Source organism: Odontesthes bonariensis, chromosome 7 (genome assembly GCF_027942865.1).
Source record: "Odontesthes bonariensis isolate fOdoBon6 chromosome 7, fOdoBon6.hap1, whole genome shotgun sequence".
Taxonomy (NCBI): domain Eukaryota; kingdom Metazoa; phylum Chordata; class Actinopteri; order Atheriniformes; family Atherinopsidae; genus Odontesthes; species Odontesthes bonariensis.
This window is the reverse complement of record NC_134512.1, coordinates 19,852,628-19,872,220: the sequence shown is the minus strand read 5'-3', so window position 1 is coordinate 19,872,220 and position 19,593 is coordinate 19,852,628. Positions and strand designations below refer to the sequence as shown.

The window sequence follows — 19,593 nt, the reverse complement described above, 5'->3', positions numbered from 1 at the left end:
AGCACACAAAAGTCTGTAACTTACCAGAATGAAAATGCAGAAAACACACTCTCATCGACACCGGGATTGAGTGGAAAGTTATGCTTGGTCGTCTTACAGCAGCGATCCATGCTAGTCGACGACGCTTTGTTATCTCGGACACTTAGTCTCCGTGGGTGCGCCTTCAAGCAGGAAACCGCAGTGGAAAACAATGTAAACAAAACAGTTCTGCGCTCCCAGTATGGCCGCCGCTCACGTAGTGACGTCACTTGCCCGAGCCCTATTACAAAATCCTGACATCTGACTGGATCTCTAGACTTTAAGCTTCTTATGATAATGAATGATATTCCCTGCTCCTTTTGTTACTCCGTTCACATACATTTAGTTTTTATTTATTTATTTATTTGCGTTTTCATATAAAAATCATCTTAACCATATAGGAACTATACATTTACTGTTGCGCACTTACTCGGACGTAGATTTTGGTGCACAGTGTAATACATCAACATTGGATAGCAAACGAAACAAAGAACGGCTTGTGCTTTTCAGTCATTATTATTGTGTCATTTTAGTTTTACTCTTTACAGTCTTTTTTGGGGGATATATATCCTCTCACATTTGATTGACAGTAATCAGAACCTTTCCTCCAATTGGGCTTTTGTCGTTATATTGTAGGATGCTAACCAACTAGCCTTCACTAGCTAGCGGTTCTCTACTAACATGTTACTGCCTTTGTAGCTTTAAATATCTTTCATGGTTGATGTTTGTTAACCGAACCCCAGAATCGGCGCAACTCGCAAAGCAGTGCCACTGACAGTGACACACTGGAGACACTTTAGAGTGTAGCTGAAGTCCATTGTGTTACTGAGTTTGTACATCAGCACGAAGCTATGCCTACTGTGGTCCTAATGGACGTGTCACTGTCCATGACACGGCCAGTGTCACTGGATGGCAGCGAGGAGTTTCAGAGGAAGAACCTGGCCGTCCACGGACTCAACATGTTGTTTGAACACATGGCCTCAAACTATCGCTTGGAATTCACGGCACTGATGGCTTTTTCTTCCCTCTGGGAGCTATTGGTGCCTTTCACAAGGGATTACAATGCATTACAGGTAGAGTAATAGGTTTCCCTGAAGAGCCAAAGCACATTTTCTTTCCTGAATCATTGCCTATGTTTGTACATTAGTCTGACTTGAAGAAAGGTGTGGGTTTATTTATGATCTGTTTAATATCCTTGTGCAGGAGGCACTTAGCAGCCTGGAGGACTATGACAAGACGTGTGTTGAAGCAGCCCTACAAGGAGTTAGTAACGTAGTTCAACAGGAGTGGGGCAGTGCCTGTCCATGTCAGGTATTTTTTATAGTTTTTATTTTTCACTGTTTAATCTGGTGTTTGCTCAAATAGTTTTAAATAAATACCTTATTTTAATTTATTAATTTTATCTCAAATTGCTGTGCATATTTAGTGTAACATTGATTGATATCCAATAGTGCAAAGCTGCATTTACTCAAATACTGCACCTAAGCACATTTGTTTTTCAGTGCCCCTCAGTTATTTGAGTTCTTCCATATCATGCTACATTATGCTTCCACTCCATTACATTTTAGAAAGTATGGCACTTTCTACTCCACTTCATCTAGTTGAAATATTCAATGAACCTGGTTTCTCTCCCTATACTAGCTGGGATAGGCCCCAGCTCCTTACACCTGGTGAAACTCGGTGAAACATATCATGTTGCCTTTCCACTATTCCTGCTGTATCCTTGTCAAGGCTCCAAGTTTATCCATTTTATCTTCCAGTGACCTCATATTTCCCACGATACGCAAATGATGATAAACAATGTTCGATATGAAAATTATACAGATAGGCAAACTAAACCAGTACTTTTCATATAGCTTTGTTTTTCTGCCATTATTGACGTACTTTCACGTAAGTCAAATTTTTCATGCAGCAAAGGATGTGAATACTTCTCCACAACCGCTCATGTTCACGTTCCTCCCTCTTTCGTCTTATAGGTGGTGCTCGTTACTGACGGATCTCTTGGTATTGGAAAGGGTTCCCTTCGCCACTCTTTCCAAACCCTGAAGCAACGTGGAGATGACAAGAAATTCCCGCTTCCTTTCCCTTTTCCTACCAAACTGTTCATCATGTGTATAGCCAATGCAGAAGAGGTACTGAACTTTGCTTTTTAATTTTAATTTACTCTCAGGTTAAAATGAGTAGTCAGTATAAATCCACAGAGAATCTTCGAGCTTCACTCTTTGACGTTTATTTTTACACATTTGTATCGTGGCTCGCATGTCTTGTGCAATTTTAGTTACAAATGAGTGATGCCATGGACAACTTAGAGGAGCTACTTCGTCTCAGCGGAGGGGATGGACAGATCTTCACTATGGATGGGCCACTTTGCATGAAGAGTGTCCAATCTTTGTTTGGGTAAGACTGTTACTTTCCAACTTATACAGGAGTCATTACTTTTTCATCTTATACATGTATTGTGAGACACTTTCGACCATATTGTGTGTTTGCGTATCTCCAGGAGGCTGATAGATCATGCATACTCTCCCTTCCATGCGGTGCTGCACTGTGGGAATCTGTCGTCAGACGTTCAGGTGTTCCCTCGTCCTGAGCCTGTCGTGGTGGATGAAGAGGTGGAGCCCATGGCCCGAACAGTCAATACGGGTACTTTGCAGGCTTTAAAAATCATGATTGGAGTTGAATGTGAACAGTTTTTTTTTTTTAACCGCTCTGCTTTCTTTTATACATCTTTCAGATCTGGAAATTGTGGGTTTCATTGAAATTGCTGACATTTCCAGTCCTCCTGTGATATCCAGACACTTGGTACTTCCTATTGCAGTAAACAAAGGTTTGTTTCAACATTTTAACAGTATTGCTCTGTTGAAATACTAAACAGATGATTGTGGGATGAAATACCCGTGCAGCTTGTCTAAGATTTAATGCCATTGTTTTTGACACCGTCTGGCTGAAATAAGAGCAGAGTTAACAAACATACCATTGGTAATTATGTCATGTCAGAGGTGGATGAAATTGGCACAGGAGCCACTGATGAGCTCGAGGAGGAACCCTCTGCCAGCCAGATGGCAGGCAAAAGTCCGAATTTCTGTGTCCTTTTACATGGAAGTCTGAAGGTGGAGGGAATGGTGGCACTGGTCCAGCTGGGGTGAGATATAGCAGAGCTCTTTTTAGTTGAAATATGACTCCTGATATGTTCTTTTGTAGAGTAACAGACACATATTTTATGAAGATTGCCAATCAATATTCTTTCTTATCCCAGACCAGAGTGGTACGGAATGTTGTACTCTCAAGCAGACAGCAAGAAGAAGTCGAACCTGATGATGTCATTGTTTGAGCCTGGTTCAGAGCCTCTACCGTGGCTGGGCAAGATCTCATATTTGGGACCAATTTCAGGTAACTTTTAACCCCACATTAGCAACAAACGGTTTCTTTAGCACATTTTTCATCAACTGCATACTAGCTTCCTTTATTCTGTGACATTTTTGGAGTAGTCTGCAGCTTTTTATTAAACTTTTGGACACACTACCCTTTGCATGGTAAATGGTCGCATTTTCCTCAAGACCAAAGAACTGTATGTGCACTTAAACAAGCAGTTAATGATTACCCATCCTTTTCCTTTGCCCATTATTTGGTGGATGACTGACCTGATGCTCCATGATTGTTCTGGTATTTCAGAGGCTGCTGAAAACCCCTACGGAGAGGATGACAACAAAAGTCCATTCCCTGTGCAACCGCAAGTCAAACGAAGCTACGCCCAAAACGTCACTGTGTGGATTAAGGCCAGCGGACTACAGGTGCAGTTAAAGCTCTGTTTCAACGTGCTGTTGACTGTTGGAAGTGCTTAAAGAAAAGAAAAAAAAATGACACAAATGTAATGAATTTTATTCCTTTCTTAAGAATATGACTATATCTACTCACAAGACAATAGGTGGCAATTTTTTTTAAACAAAAAAAATGCCTTGATTACTTAGTTATTTAAGTAGTTGCTGATCAATTTCAATTCCCACCTCTTTGCAGCAGACCTTATCTCACGCTTCCTGATTATTTACAATAATTGGAGGTTTGTTTACTTGTGAATAGTTGTTTCAACATCAAGTTGGTCAAAGTAAAACAAATACAGATTCATCCCATGAGAACAAATCCCAACATTCACAGTAATTTAACCCAGATTTTATTGATGCCGTGTGTTGTACGTGCCCAATATGAACAATATACTGTAATCATACGATATTGCCGTTTTAACAAACACTTTCCCATTTCTACCATCCATCCATACGACTGAAACACACAGCTGCATGGCTGTTAGGGCCTTTTCCTTCATTTGTACACTGTGTTCATGTTGAGCATCGGTCAAAACATTTGGAGTGATTTCCTGCCATCACTGACTTGTTGTTCATACTGTTATTGTACAGACGGATGTCCAGAAGATCCTGAGGAATGCAAGGAAGTTACCAGATAAAACTCAAACCTTCTACAAGGTAAGTTGTAGAAATGGCTCTGAACGGAGACTTAAAAAAAAAAAGAATAATTTTTCTCTGTAACATGTCATTTCTGCTTTGTATTTTAATTTGTCAGGAGCTGAACCGTTTACGGAAGGCTGCCTTGGCTTTCGGTTTCTGGGAGCTCTTGAAGGGAGTGGCTGATCTGCTGGAGAGGGAGTGTACCCTGCTGCCAGACTCTGCCCACCCCGATGCTGCTTTCCAGCTCTCCCACGCTGCACAGCAGCTCAAACTAGCTAGCACCGGTGACTCCCAGTATGCTGCTTTTGATCAGAACATTGCTCCCATGCACACAGACTTCTCAAGCTGAGCCAGTTTGTGTGAATGGACCGAAACATACGGCAGCGTGAACTAATGTGGGACAGCACTGGACGCATACACAATGCTGTTTGGATACCTTGGATACTGTTTGGATGATTTTTTTTTTTTAAAGAAAATAATTCAGATGGAAATCTGAAAATGTTAGCGTGTACATCATTTTTAAATATGTTTCTATGTGGGATCTTTTTCAAAAATTGACCAGATTTAAATGGAAGTTTCTTTCAGTGTCACAACTACCCCATTTACAGGATACATGTGAAATGCATTCAGAATTCAAATGACTTTTAAAATAATAAAAACAGCCGAGTAAGAAAGAAACCTGTTCATACTCCTCACAGCAGGTTATTGTTAAACATAAGGGACGCATGTCACTAGTATGTTTTTTTTTTCTTCCCTGAGTTTTCTGGGATGGTTCAGAAGTAGCCGAGTATTTGGTGAGGATAATGTTCCTCCTCCTTTCAGACGCCCATAACAGAACATTAGAGAGTAGTCAAAAATACCACATTATCTAACAGAAAAAGGAACGCATCGTCACACAGGACATCAAGTTCTGTGGCTTTTGACATTTCTTCAGTATTCTACATCATCTGATATTCATGAATAATCAATCAATAGTAGGTGTGACAGACTACATATTGCATTATCTGCAGGGTGTTTGTGTAAATATTAAGGATGTCACCGAAGTGACAGCAAACGGACTGTGGAAACAAACTTCTTCATAACATAAGTGGTACTCATTTGACCAGAGCAGTGTTTTGGAGCGTGCTGATCTTAAAAAGGTGCTCAGAAAGAAGCAGGCAGCAGAGGTGTCACAGGAATGTCGGCGGCGGTGGATGTTAATTAGCTTTCCTCTTCTTGGTGCGGAAACGCCTCTTCCTTTGCTTGTAAAGGTGACGGAAGTTGATGAAAAGCCCTGAAGGAGGGAGAGGAAAAAAAACAAAGATTGATATCAGAACTAAAATAGAGACATGAGAATATAATATCTGTCGAGATAAGAAACCTTTCTGGTTACTTACCTAAAAACATAAGGACGAGATAAATGTACAGGACGTAAGAGAAGCTAAGGGAGGTGCCGGTGCCTTTTGGCAGAGGAATGCTGAAGAGTTTTGTTTCATCAAAGATGGTAATGGACTGTATCACAGCGACAGCTATAAAGGATGAAGATATTAGATACATATAATGCTAAAGTGAAAGATTGAAAGAGAAGTAAGCTAGCCCACCTTCAGCTAAAACACCTAATGGATACAGTGGTATCCAGACTGTGTAGCGCAGCCAAGTGAGGGTTTTCCACTCCGTACCGAAACAGCCCAGCATGTAAAATGGATACCTGAAATCAGAACATCGTGTTGTCTTTAGGCTGAAAAGTTGTGAAGCTACAAATGCATCTTTGTCACAGTGCGGTTTAAATGACCTGCTGGTGCTGCATTGGTAAACCTTAATCTTTAGTTATTTGATGTGATGCTGCTCTTAGAAGTGGGATTTAGATCATGGCATCTATTGGCTGAATGCTTGTGGTATTGCTTATATTTGAAAAGAATCAAAACATCGTACTAAATACAAATGTTTCTGCATACAATTGATCGCAAAACTGTAAAAAGAAAGAAGAATATCGACTGGGTACAAAAGATGGTTGTTTAGGTCGCTATTAGCCATTGACACAGTTACCTAAAAATCTCAATGGTGCTCCACAGATAGAAGATGAAAAACACAACTGGCCGACGGTGCATTTCCTCCAAACTACCTAAAATGATGAAGAGGATAAAATTCCTTCCGACCACCTACAAAAACATAAAAAACAGAAAGTTTGTTCATTCATTTTTCATTGTTACTGTATCCTATTCATGGCAGAGTGGGGGCTAAATCCTGTCCCAGAATCTAATGTAAAGGAACTCTCCATACCTGAATAAGGGTGGGAATGACACCTGTCCGGACCACACCAAAAGCTGCGTTGAGGACCTCAACTGATGCCAGGATCTGGCAGAAGAACATCACTTCCGATATTGTGTGAAATGTGTCGTAGAGAGAATCTGAAGAGAGTTTTAGAGATGAGTATTCTTTACAGGCTTTCTATGAAGCTGATCAAAAGCCAAAAAAACATGGAACTTCTGGCTACAGGTGTGCAATATTTCTTACCTTGGCCAAAGATAAAGAGGCGCACGGTCATGTTGACGAAGATCCATGAAAATCCAAGAAACTGCACCAGGTTATATATAAACAAATAGCCTGTTTGCATGCTGACAAACCCTGAAACATGAAAGAAAAACAAAAAACATGACGCTGATCCATGTGATTGAAAAGTGGAATGCAACACTTTCAATAACTTAAAGGGGTGCATCTTATGGGGAAAACAAACAACCACAAAATAATAATAATCACAATTCTGTGCTCCGGAGCATATATTTAGGTGTCTGAGGTCACAACCAACTGGAAACTAAGAAAAAAACACAACCGTGGCATTTTGTGTCGGGCCCACTATATGTGAAAAAATGTCATTTTGAGTGAGATTTCAGATTTACAGGGTCAACTTGTATCACTTTACAAGGTTATCCAGCCTCCTCCCTATGTACGTCATCCAACTTCAAATTCAGATAATGCTGCATTCACTGTACATCAGAATTAGGACGTTGGGACTAAATTTGCGTTTTGCTTTGTTTTGCTTTGCTTTACACAATTAGTTAAACAGTTCGCTCAAGTTAGGAATGAAATGAGCAAACAATGCTCCAACAGTACGTTGTTTTGTGTTTAAGGAGTTAAAAATTCGGATTTTACATTTGTCATTGCATGCAACAACAGTACAGCACGGTAGCCGGTTTTGATAACTTGGGCAGGTTTAACATATGACTCACTATGAGATTTTGCCTTGAATTGGGACTGGTAGCCTACAAGCTGTTTATGGTGCAACAGTGAATGAGAGAAATGTCATGTATTTGGGATTAAAGCTGCTAGTCAAGTATTTTTCTCTCAGTTTGTTTTGTGCTCTCAGGTGATTTACTGTATGCTCTCTCTCAGACTACAACAAGGTGCTTCAAGGGTTATTGAGTACTACAGCTCTCAAAAGAGGCAGACCCAGAGGAAGAGAGGACTGAGTTGGAGTTGAGAAGGTCACTCCATGCTCTGAAATAATCAGCTTGAAAAGAGGTCTCAATTAAGGGAAGACAAACGAGCTGTTGTACTGCCTCACTGTGTTTTACTGACCGAAGTACGTCACAGACATTTCATAAAGGAATTTGTGTCAACTTGTGGAAAAAAAAGCTAACGTCTCCTTTAAATCATTTATTAAAAAATCATTTAATAAGCACAACATTTTGACAACTCTCAACGGTCATTAGTTATCAGAATTTACTCTTACCATCATCTTTATGCCTCACAGGCCTCAGCCTGTTCCTTCTATCCTCCTTATTAGTTTAAAGAAAAAAGAAAAAAACAGATGTACAAGTGTTAAATTCTTGCCACAGACAGCAGTAGAAATTTAATCTCCACAATAGTGACATTTTCGTGATGTTTAGTCTGAGCGTGCGACTGAATATAGTGATCGTAGCGCAGTGTTGTGCAAGGAATCAGGAAAAGAATTTATATTAAAAAAAAAAAAAAAAAAAAGGAATTTAGTGTCACCTTTTCCCGGATCTCCATCTCAGCATCTGACTCATCCAACCACCGGTCAAAGTCTGGCGCCAGGAAGACAGGTTTACGTTCCTGCGTGGTCAGCCTTTCCCACCAGCCTCGCTGCACTTTCCGCACTGTGACGTTCACCTGCCGCTGTGTGGACCTGTGGCTCACCTGGGCACATGGATTTATAAGATGGACGCTGTAAGAGAAACTAATTGGTATAAGTATGAAAGACGAGGCAGATTTTCTAATTAATCCATACCTCTGACTTTACTGGCAAAATAAACTCCAAGCTGAACTCATAATCATTTTGTCCTTTTGCACCATGTCCCAGGGCTACACACAAGACACCATAAAAAGTGTCAGAATTCATGCCTGATGAAAAAACATTATTTTAAAAATGTGGAGGAAACAAATGGACATATCTCACCTCTGAACTGAAGAACGTTCTCATGCACCTGAACGTCAATATTCTGCAGAAAGAAAAGAATGAATGATGTGATGCTTTCCTCTTACTGTTTGCCAAACTCAAGCACAAGTGTCACTTTACTTCCTATGCTTTTCACAGAGCCGCTGAATGTGAAACAATTCCAGGGCAGATAAGTTACACTTAAAACAACAAGATAAGCTTAGTTTATCAATCTAGAAAAGCTAAGTAACACTGAATTACCAGAGTAATTTCTTTCCTTGGAAAATCCATAGAGGGAAATGAGCCATTTTGCACAGTCTCCTTTAAGAATGTCCTACTTTAAGAAGCAATCTTTTTTCTTTTTTTAAAAAACTATAATGGCTAAATTCAGTAAAAAGCGTGCAATAAAATCACTTGGATAAGGAACACCTTTCACACAGTCTTAAGAAAATAAACCCGCCTTGGGGTGAGCTGACACCTTCGCCTTTCCTGGAGCCAGAGGGCGTGGATGACATGACACACATATTATCTACCTAAATCACCACTAAAATGCATGCTCCGATAACCCGGGTTAGTGGGGCTCACACCTCAGAGATGATGACAGAGGCTTTGTAAAGATTAACTATCACTTAAAATGATCTCTATACATGCCTTACAACGTGCAAATTATACAGCCGCTTATACAAGAACGTCCAGCCTTCGTTTACATTGATCTTTACTCTAGAAGGCATAGGATAAAGCTGGGGCAGCTCAGAAAGCACACTGCACAGTGCATTGCACACTGACAACAGGAGGTAGTTTACGCTCACCTGGGCATCTGTCAGCTCCACTCGCAGGTAAATTTCTTCATGGCGTTGAGCCCAGTAAACGAGGGGTGTGAGCGTCATACTTTTTTTGTGTTTATAAAACTTGTTTCAAATTAAATGACACGGAGCGATCGATGAATGAAGCGCTCTCGCTACATGCTAGCTTCTCTGACAGCGTTTAGCCGATACCGAGAATATTCTGCGGACGTGCGCGCTCGCAATCTGTCAGCGTAGCGTCGTGCTCGTGCAGAAGACGGCGCCAAGCGGCCGTGCTCTTCTCTGATTGGCTTGTAGTGAATATTTACGGAAGTGGGTGAAGTTCACCGGAATACGGTACCGCAGCAGTTTGTTGACCTCCTCGTGGTGATAACGTTAATATGCAGACAGACGACAGCGCTGCATGTCTAAGAACCGATTTGTTGAAATCTTCCGAGACATTTCGAGTTCTTGTTGGCGTAACAGGGAGTGTCGCAGCTTTGAAACTGCCTATCTTGGTTTCCCAGCTTCTTCAGCTCCCTGGGGTGAGCTGTTTCGCAATGATTTATGATCAAACTGATCATTATCGCCTCTGTTTTCTTAGACCATGCTATCAAATATTACCCACACAAGCTTTTTGTTCCTCTAACTGTATGGTGCATGGACTCACCGCAAGATGGGGACATTACACAGCAACATCTGAGTCATAACTATATTATATGTAACAGTTACAGCTACTTTATTTAGCAACAGCACATTTGTTTTATTTTAACTTTAATGTAGAGTTTGGTTTTAAATTAAGTTTATAAAGGTAAATTATTTGAAAGTGTCAGATGTTTTGGAATTAGACTGAACAAACTGTTGTCCAAAAATGAACTCAGTAGAGTTGAACTTGCTAAGTCAGCTTTGTCAATATTTCTAAACTTAGATCTGCTGTCAGAGGGAAACGAAATTGAGAAGTGAAAACTTAAGTAACAGGAAGAAAAGTATGGTATGGCACACAAGTGTAATGGTTATCTAGGGCAAGTTTTACAATAAATAAAATAAATACTGATATACCTGACGGAATAAGCAGGAAGATGCAGCCATGTCTCAACACATCTTGATTTTTGTCATTTCACTTTACGTTGGAAACGGATCTTTTTATTTTTACATTGATATGCACCACAAACATACCACATCATCTACAGCCCCACTATTTATTACGCCTACAGACGCGTTAAACACTTAGCCTACACTTAGAAAATAACATCTGATTTAGTGTGAAAATGGTTACCAAAATTGGACTTGAAATGAAACCCGCAACTTCATTTGGATCTGTAGCATTTTTTAAGAGATCAGAGTAATTCCACAACCAAGTGAATCTTTGTACTCCCGATGAAAATGTTGTGATATATAATCAGCAGTCACACTAAATGTAATGATCTCGTATTAAAGTAGTGGACCATTTTGTAGTATTACACAATACTATTGAAATTGTGGCAGGTGTCCAGTTTTACACTCAGAGGTAGGATATTGATACTTACCAGTCTTGCCAACTGGTAGTATGAAACAACCATCTAAGTGATATTTTCTAAGAACATTTTACCACACACTAACGGGTATAAAAATACCAATGTATTAAATGACCACTGAGGGGTCACAGAGTTGACAGCTGGTTCTACTACCATTTGCAGATATTTTTGTCATTCTTGAGCATTTAAGCAAAACCACGTGCAACCAAGTGCATGCAAAACTGCTGCTGATGTCACTGTCTTTTTCGTGCCACAGGTAGCTGTAAGAGTGGTCACTACAGAGCACGCCAAACACTTCTACAATCCTGCAGATGTCTCAGTAAAAATCTATAGTGACAAGGATGAATGGGAGGTAATAATGAATTTGTTTAAAATATTCTTGTATAGTTGTCCTTAACTGGTGGCTTGTAGCAGAGTTTCTCAAACCTGGCATTGTTTCTCAGTTTTAAGATTTCTTACATTTTCAATCATTCTTGTTAAATAGACTTGCACCGTGCGATATTTCTAGAAGGTCCACATATCCTTTCACGCTCTCAAAATGAATTCATATAAGAATACCATAGTTAGAATCAGACTGAGTGAATTAAAGTGTGGCATGAGTTGTCAAGTAATTGCCGTACAGATTTCCAGTTATTTCTAAGAATTTCGAGACACATAAATCTGATTAAGGCCAGAACAGATCGTGACAAATTGGCCTCATGCATTCCAGAGAGCAAATTAAGAAATAAATGTCTCCCATAAAACGTTGCGTCTCTCATTTAGCTTTGGACACAGAGATCTGACCCTGTGCTACACATTGAGCTACGGCGCTGGGCAGATCTTCTTGTCATTGCCCCCCTTGATGCCAACACTCTTGGAAAGATTGCGAATGGCATCTGTGACAATCTTCTGGTGAGGACATGGAATTATTGTATGACGGCCTACAAAATCTTATGTCAAACAGTAATTCGTCACATCGTTTCCCTAAAATCATTTCCAGCTTGATTAGAATTTGTCCTTTTCAGACGTGTGTGGTGAGAGCCTGGGATACCAGTCGACCTCTCCTCTTCTGCCCTGCTATGAATACCGCTATGTGGCTGCATCCCATTACAGCCCAGCAGGTGTCGAGGCTGAAAGAGTTTGGATATGTGGAAGTCCCCTGCATTGCTAAGAAGCTAGTTTGTGGAGATGAAGGTGGGTTTTTTTAAAACATTTAAAATGTCCAAAGTTATTATTCAACAACATGAAAAAAATACTTTCATTCAGTAAAAAGTTAAATTACTAATACTATCCTATAATATTTGATAAAAGTGCACAAAACTGTGCGTAGTTCTCAATATTTATAAGACCGGAATCAAAATGTTTCTTTTTTTGTCAAAATTGTGAAGACAAGAAAACAGTTTGGTAGATACAAGCTACAAAGTAGTTTATGTAAGCTGTATTTTCTAGCTATTTTTGCTATCTCTGCTTGTGGAGGCATTGGTTGAACCAAATAAACGATTAGAGCACAAGATTGTGTCCTTCTGCAGGGCAGTGACTCACATCTAAAGTGGTTTAAAAAAAAGATAGTACGGTATCTTAGACTAATCTCTTAAAACCTATTGAAAGATCTTAATGGTGCTGTTATAAAAATTAAAAAAAAGGTCCTCTGAAAGGTTAAAAGCCCTTGACATGAGCGGCAGAAACCAACAATAATATTTTTGTCCTCAAAATCTGCAATCTTTCAAAAATGTGTTCCACTTTGGCTTGATGGACCTTACATTTTGTAATTGCACTAGCAGTAGTAGTCACTGGAACATCGAGATAATTGGAATTCGGCTTGGCAATTATTCTCTCCCTTTTTTTTTTCTTCAGATATTTCTCAGCTTCTCTTTTTCTAGTCCATATTAAATGCAATTCCAAACTGCTTAATGAGTATTTTCTTCATTTAAAGCATTGGCTTTTGTATTGAGTGCAAAAAAAAAAAGTGTTTATCCTGTGGATGACCACAGGATGACCTTATTTATCATCATTTTCTCCTGGCTTGTTGATTAGGCAAGAATCCACCTGAATTCACAAGAATTCATTCTGCGTCACATAACTAATGGGAAAAAATGTATCTTCATTTATCATTTTGCTTGCGACTTTCACATGCTTGTTGGTGAAACTTTAAGTGGACCTCTTGTCATATCAGATAAGATCAATTAGGGCAGTTTTGGTTTTGATTTAAGAAGGTGTTAAGAGTTACCTGTGAAACGTATACTGTTCTGGGTATTTCGTCTTCTGCTATGAATTTTAACACCCTGGTGGAGTTTTGGTTAAGAAAAAAAAAAAAGAAAGTATCATTTTCTGACTCAGTGGCTATGAGCTGCAGCCTTGGTATGGGGAAGGAGCAGAAAGTATCATCTCACAGAGTGTAGACAGTGAACAATAAGTTGCCCCAGTGAGCTTAGTTATTTTTTAAGGAAGTGGCTAAAGAAACACCACCACCACCACAGGCTAGGTAAGAGAATAAAAAATGGTGTATAGGCACTGCCACTTCACATACAGTAACAGAGGGGAACTGCAAAGTGTTCCAGTAACAACCTAAAGTTTAACCACAGAGACTTGTGAAAAAAAAAAAAAAAAAAAAAGGTAATTTAAGACTTACACTCCATGTTGAAAAAAAAGCACTTCCTGACAAAGTAGCATTAGTTTCAAAACAAACATCACCACAGATCAAGCAAGTGCAAAAATCTAAGGAAATGGTAAATGTCAACATTGAGCCTTGCCATACATTGTAGTAAGTTACCAGATAGAGACCCGTGGGTTGTAAACTCCCTCCATAACACCCTGTGCTGAAGTGACCCCGTGTGCTTCAAAGTGCTTGTCAGATTTTTTAAAAATGGGATGAATTCATTTAACTTCTTCAAAACAATAAGCTTACCTACTTCGTACAGCATTTTGGTTTTAGTTTGGTTTTCATTCTCTAATTTTCCATTCTGTGCTACTTTTGTAGCATTTCATGCATACAGACAGAACCTCAAGGGCAGAGTCTAGCTCAACAGTTTTGCCAAGTATTTCTCACTGCTCTCTTTCAAATGCTCAGAGTTACAACAGTTTTGTCTTAAAGTGTGCTGAGATGAAACTTCAAAGTAGTTGGCGCGAGATATATTCCAGCCCAAGTGTTAGAAGGGTTACCACTGCGATTAAAGATTTTCCTGGGCAGTGTTAGAAGCCACTTTCAGATATCTTATTTCTGTTATGAGGCCCAGCAAATTCAATGCATCATCTAGTAGGCTTTTAAAAGCAATGCTATCTTCACTTGCTGTCACATGTGTTGCATAATCTGTCGTAGATTCCAAAGAACAGGGCGCTATTATTTCCTTAATACTTCCCTTCATTCTACCCAAGGCAAGGCAAGGCAATTTTATTTATAGAGCACAATTCATACACAGGGCAATTCAAAGTGCTTTACAGCTACATAAAATCACAAGATGGCAATAAAACCATTAAAAAGGAATAAAAAAAATAAAAGAAAGAAATTAAAAACCCATTAAAATAATCATTAATTAATTAAAAAGTGAAGAGTGCAGATAAAATACTTTCAGGTGTCATATGCACAGCTAAATAGAACTGTTTTCAGCCTGGATTTAAACATTGTCAGAGTTGAGGCCTGTCTCACATCTTCTGGAAGACTGTTCCAGATTTTAGGGGCATAAAACTGAAATGCAGCCTCACCTTGTTTAGTCCTGACTCTGGGCACCAGCAGGAGACCCCTCCCTGAGGTTCTCAGAGCCCGAGTTGGTTCATATGGCTCTAACATGTCAGAGATGTACTTTGGCGCTTGACCATGAAGAGACTTGTACACAAGCAGAGCTGTTTTAAAGTCTATTCTCTGAGCGACAGGAAGCCAGTGCAGAGACCTGAGCACTCGACTAATATGGTCGTATTTCCTGGTTCTAGTCAGGACTCGAGCAGCAGCGTTCTGGATGTACTGCAGCTGTCTTATAGCCCGTTTAGAGAGCCCAGTGAGCAGGCTGTTACAGTAGTCTAACCTGCTGGAGACAAACGCATGGATCAGTCTCTCTAAGTCTGGTTTAGACACTATTCCTTTGATTCTGGCAATGTTTTTTAGATGGTAAAAAGCTGCTGATGTTACTGATTTAATGTGGCTGTTAAAGTTCAGGTCTGAGTCCAATATTACCCCAAGATTTCTAACTTGATAGTTAGGTTTTAGAGAGAGAGTCTCAAGGTGACTGATAACACTTTCTCTTTGTTTCTGTGGGCCACAGACAATAATTTCAGTTTTGTCTGAGTTTAGCTGGAGGAAATTGTTTTGCATCCACACACTGATCTGTTCGATGCAGCGACACAATGTATCTACAGGCCCGTGTTCTCCTGCCGTCAGTGACACGTAGATCTGAGTGTCATCTGCATAATTGTGGTAGGACACATTATAGCTGCGTATTAGCTGGCCTAGTGGAAGCATGTACAGATTGAACAATACGGGTCCCAGGATTGACCCCTGGGGAACCCCACAGGTCATAGCCATTTGGTCTGAGACACAGTTACCAATTTCAACAAAATATTTCCTGTCCTCCAGATAGGACTTGAACCAGTTTAAAGCACGACCAGAGATTCCCACCCAGTCTTCTAACCTCTGTAATAAGATCGCATGGTCAACTGTGTCAAAGGCAGCACTCAGGTCCAGCAGAACTAAGACTGTGACTCTACTTGCATCTGTGTTCAGGCGGATGTCATTTGTCACCTTGATCAGAGCTGTCTCAGTGCTGTGGTGGGGCCTAAAGCCTGATTGGAAAGTATCAAAAGCATTGTTAGACAGGAGAAAGTCACTAAGCTGTTGGTATACAACTTTTTCTAGGACTTTGCCTAAGAATGGCAGGTTTGATATGGGCCGGTAGTTGTACCCACTTCCCAGTTGCTAAAGTTTTTTTTTTTTTACATACGTTTATTAACATTTGTTTTATCCGTTGGTGCCGTGAAGGTAATCGATTAAACTGTGTCAACCTGATCTCATGACAGAATGTAAAACATCTACATTGGTCCACCAAGTTGCACAATTGCACAACTACTATGTTTTCCGTACTCCTTACACACAAATATGCAGCTCAGGGTTAAATTCATCAGCACATTAACATCCTTTGTGTCCACACACGTTCCTGTGTGATGACGTCTTCTTTCGGCGCTTTGCCATTATGCGTTTGGCTAGAATTCAGAGAAGGATGAAGGAAGGGAAAGTGGAAGGTGCTAATCCACAGTACCCCGTACAAGGCATTGCTAGTTTGAGACTTTTTCTGCTCAATGTAATCCATAATTATGCCACTTTTCTAATTCGCTTCCATTTGTTTGTTTTTTTCTAATGCACTCTCGCCCTTAAATAATTACGTGTGGTGGTTACAAATAACATTTGTAGTTTTAGTCAGAAGTGTGAACTGGGTAGCAGGGAAGGGCCTTGTCGTGCTGATTCCTAGCATCACAAACTGGCTCTTGATCTGTGAAATGTCATCACAGGAGCGTGTGTGGGAAAAGGAGCGGTACACTCTAGATATAGCTGCATTTAGCTCTTTGCAAAGCATGGGCTCTGGAACCAGAATTTTGGTGAGAGACTGAATTCTCTCATGCTCTGGAGTTGCCCAAGGGGAGATGAGTCCAGCAGGTGTGGCAATACTCAAAAAACTTGGCTACAGATGTCTGTTGTTTGTGCATATGCACCAACCAACAGTATAGATGGCCTGGCCTTCCAGGAGTCTCTGGATGGTGTGCCGCCTTGAGATTCCATTGTTCTCCTGGTAGACTTCAACACCCACATGGACAATGACAGAATAACCTGGAGAGTTCTGATATGGGCGAATGGCCTCCCTGATTTTAACCCTAGTTGTGTTTTTTTTAATTGTACTTCTGCGTGAGTCGTGGATTGCTCATAACAAAAACCATGTTGGAGCATAAGGTGGTTTATAAGTAGACTTGGTACCAGGCTACTTTATGCCAACGGTAAATGATAGATTATGTAGTTGTTTCACTCGACCTGCAGCAAAATGTCTTGGCTGCTCAGAGGGGCAGAGCTGCCAACTGATCTCCGACTTGTGCTGAGTTGGATCCAGTGACAGTGATCCAGTGCTTTTGTGTGTGTGTTTCACGACAACAGGGAAGGTACACATGGATTTGTGTAGCGCTTTGATTTTGTATCTTCTTTTTTTTTAATGTTTGCTTCATCTAATTAATGATTCAAAACAAAATCTCCTTTTTTTGCTGTAGGTAAAGGTGCCATGGCAGAGGTATCGACTATTGTCAGTGTCATCAAACAATATCTTCAGGAAACAGATGAGCCGTCTCAGAAAACATGAACATTACGTCACTCAGCATGATGCAACTGAACCAAAGGCCAATGGAAAATAAACACGATGACTTGCTTCCACAATTGTCTAACCGGCATCTCCAGTACAGACTGTTCTTGTTAGCTGACTGCTAGCATGGTACTCAAGTTTAATTGAGTTTAGCATGTTAGTTGCATTTAATCAGAGCCATATTTATAACAGTTATTATTTTGTGTCCTGTTCATTTTTGTGACATAATTTAGAAAGAATCTTGATTAACAGAAATTTTTATTAAAGATTCTCATCTATTCTGCAGCCAGATCTTAATCCAGTGTTTTTTTTTTTTCAAATGTGACTCTTTATTTCAGTTGCTCAAAATGTAACGTTTTAGTATTTGTGTAAGTAAACTCTGGCCTGCTACATGATTTTTAATTTTTTTTTTTTTGGGGGGGGGGGGGGGGGGGTGATGTTGTAACTGAATAAATACTGTCGTTATAAAAGGTATAAAAGGTGAAAGAGATTTGAATTAAGAGCAAAGTTTCAACCATGTTTTATTTCCCTTAATTGTTTTATTTCATAGAGAGATCCCTTGCAAAATTACAGTTAAAATGCTATCTTATGTAATTCATTAAGATATAACTTGTATCAGCAGTAACTGGCATTATTTGGGGAATTTCACCCAAAAAAAATGAAACATTATCGTGTGTTTCAACAGCACAGCAAGATCCAACTTTAGCAAACTGGTGGAACTAAAAGCCTTTAAATATATTCAAAGTGCACATCTTTATTTTACATTAAGTTTGCAAAATGGGGCCTATGGGGTTAATTATATGACATAAAGCAGCAGAAAGACTGGCTTTTACGTCAGGGATTCTTAAAAACTGATAGCCAAAGCGCGAATGTCTCAGGCTCAGAAACCTTTAGCAGTAACAGACGAGATCCAGAAGTATTTTTGGAAAACATCTATACCTGTGTCTTTAAATGACTTGAGTAATTTATGAAATGCTTTTAAGCACCACTCTAAGTATCAAAGGTCAACAGTGAAGTAACCCAGGGATGACATTAGTGTTAGACATGTTTACTGCTGTGAAAACCTTCCATCAGCCATCAAAGTGATATGTACCAGTCTGGAGTGTGTCCAGAGTAGACGGTCAGGAGAATGGCAAGTCGAGCCAGGCGATGATTTGCTTACATCAGCGAGGAGGAGCAGACACTAACAACCGTCCTTCCTGTAATAAGCTAAGAACTGCTGGTTGTAGGTGGGAATCTTGGCTTGGCTGCAGTGTTAAATGTACATGTTGGAAAAGTAGAACTAAATTCCATATTATAATGCCTGCTGTGTGTAAGATAATATAACATTCTAATTGTATAGAAATATAATGGCTTCATGCAATCTAGAATACCAACTATATAACGTAGGGACACTTCACTACACTCTTGATCTCACGCATTATTGGTGAGACACCATCCCACTTATATTTTTATCTGCTGTCGAGTTAGCTATATTTTTATCTTGGTTTTATTTCTGGTCTCACAAAAATTCAGTGGAGCTGAAGAAAATTTGCTTTGCAAATAACCAGGGGGCATTGTTACAGTTGCGCTATTGAGGTGGCAGCACATGGAGCCCTGTGAGTGGCTCCCTAAATGAAAGGCATTTTTCCCTGAGCCATAACCTGTCCTGCTGCTATTGGCTGCCGTGGGATTCTGTTAATGAGGCCAGAAGAACACGATATCAACCATATACTCATGAGAGGAGTGTTAGAACTGTGGCGTTCATAGCCAGCAGGTGCACCTAATTTGAATGAACACTGTGTAGTCACAACTCAGGACAAGTCATTCATATTTCAGATAGGTTTTATTTAAAGGTGATGTGATGCAAACAGAGGTGGACTTTTCAAGACAAATATGGCATACCGTTATTATTTGCTGTAGCTCCAACACATGGTTATCTGATAAAGCCTTCTAAATGTCCTATTCAGACTTAAACCTATTTGTTTAGGGATGTATACAAGAGTGTGTCGAAGAGAAATTTGCAAGAGACTGACTGGCTCATTACAGTGATGTCATCCTAAACTAGATGAATGAGTCCTGGTTATATCTCATTCACTCGCTGCATTCACCAAACATTGTCATCTTTGGTAGATGTGTCTTGTGCACTTACTTACAACATGC

General features: G+C 39.9%; 3 protein-coding genes across 3 annotated transcripts; 2 read left to right on the top strand and 1 right to left on the bottom strand.

Annotated features, from left to right (window-relative positions):
- The first annotated feature begins 308 nt into the window (after positions 1–308).
- ints14 (integrator complex subunit 14) lies at positions 309–5,153 on the top strand. Its single transcript, XM_075469934.1, has 11 exons — positions 309–1,091; positions 1,222–1,329; positions 1,995–2,150; positions 2,297–2,415; positions 2,519–2,661; positions 2,753–2,845; positions 3,016–3,160; positions 3,275–3,408; positions 3,691–3,809; positions 4,428–4,493; positions 4,591–5,153. The coding sequence occupies exons 1-11, from the start codon at positions 870–872 to the stop codon at positions 4,822–4,824; spliced, it is 1,539 nt and encodes a 512-aa protein (XP_075326049.1). The 5' UTR covers positions 309–869; the 3' UTR covers positions 4,825–5,153.
- hacd3 (3-hydroxyacyl-CoA dehydratase 3) lies at positions 3,882–9,884 on the bottom strand. Its single transcript, XM_075469935.1, has 11 exons — positions 9,660–9,884; positions 8,872–8,914; positions 8,704–8,777; positions 8,448–8,612; positions 8,185–8,230; positions 6,969–7,079; positions 6,735–6,862; positions 6,501–6,613; positions 6,056–6,162; positions 5,852–5,983; positions 3,882–5,748 (listed from the first exon to the last, which is right to left on the bottom strand). The coding sequence occupies exons 1-11, from the start codon at positions 9,735–9,737 to the stop codon at positions 5,672–5,674; spliced, it is 1,074 nt and encodes a 357-aa protein (XP_075326050.1). The 5' UTR covers positions 9,738–9,884; the 3' UTR covers positions 3,882–5,671.
- A 76-nt stretch (positions 9,885–9,960) lies between these two features.
- On the top strand, positions 9,961–17,830 carry ppcdc (phosphopantothenoylcysteine decarboxylase). The gene is made up of 5 exons (XM_075469936.1): positions 9,961–10,177; positions 11,403–11,498; positions 11,909–12,037; positions 12,151–12,319; positions 17,363–17,830. Exons 1-5 carry the CDS (start codon positions 10,034–10,036, stop codon positions 17,449–17,451), a joined length of 627 nt encoding a protein of 208 aa, XP_075326051.1. The 5' UTR covers positions 9,961–10,033; the 3' UTR covers positions 17,452–17,830.
- Positions 17,831–19,593: the final 1,763 nt, after the last annotated feature.

Bases quoted from the DNA above. Each gene is read 5' to 3' on its own strand.
- ppcdc (XM_075469936.1), top strand. From the start codon at position 10,034: ATGCAGACAGACGACAGCGCTGCATGTCTAAGAACCGATTTGTTGAAA. The intron at 10,178-11,402 runs GTGAGCTGTTTC...TTCGTGCCACAG, and splicing joins AGCTTCTTCAGCTCCCTGGG to GTAGCTGTAAGAGTGGTCAC. The intron at 11,499-11,908 runs GTAATAATGAAT...TCTCTCATTTAG, and splicing joins GTGACAAGGATGAATGGGAG to CTTTGGACACAGAGATCTGA.
- ints14 (XM_075469934.1), top strand. From the start codon at position 870: ATGCCTACTGTGGTCCTAATGGACGTGTCACTGTCCATGACACGGCCA. The intron at 2,151-2,296 runs GTACTGAACTTT...GTGCAATTTTAG, and splicing joins GTATAGCCAATGCAGAAGAG to TTACAAATGAGTGATGCCAT. The intron at 2,662-2,752 runs GTACTTTGCAGG...TACATCTTTCAG, and splicing joins GGCCCGAACAGTCAATACGG to ATCTGGAAATTGTGGGTTTC.
- hacd3 (XM_075469935.1), bottom strand. From the start codon at position 9,737: ATGACGCTCACACCCCTCGTTTACTGGGCTCAACGCCATGAAGAAATT. The intron at 7,080-8,184 runs GTAAGAGTAAAT...TTCATGTTTCAG, and splicing joins TGTGAGGCATAAAGATGATG to GGTTTGTCAGCATGCAAACA. The intron at 6,163-6,500 runs GTAACTGTGTCA...TTCTGATTTCAG, and splicing joins AGCACCATTGAGATTTTTAG to GTATCCATTTTACATGCTGG.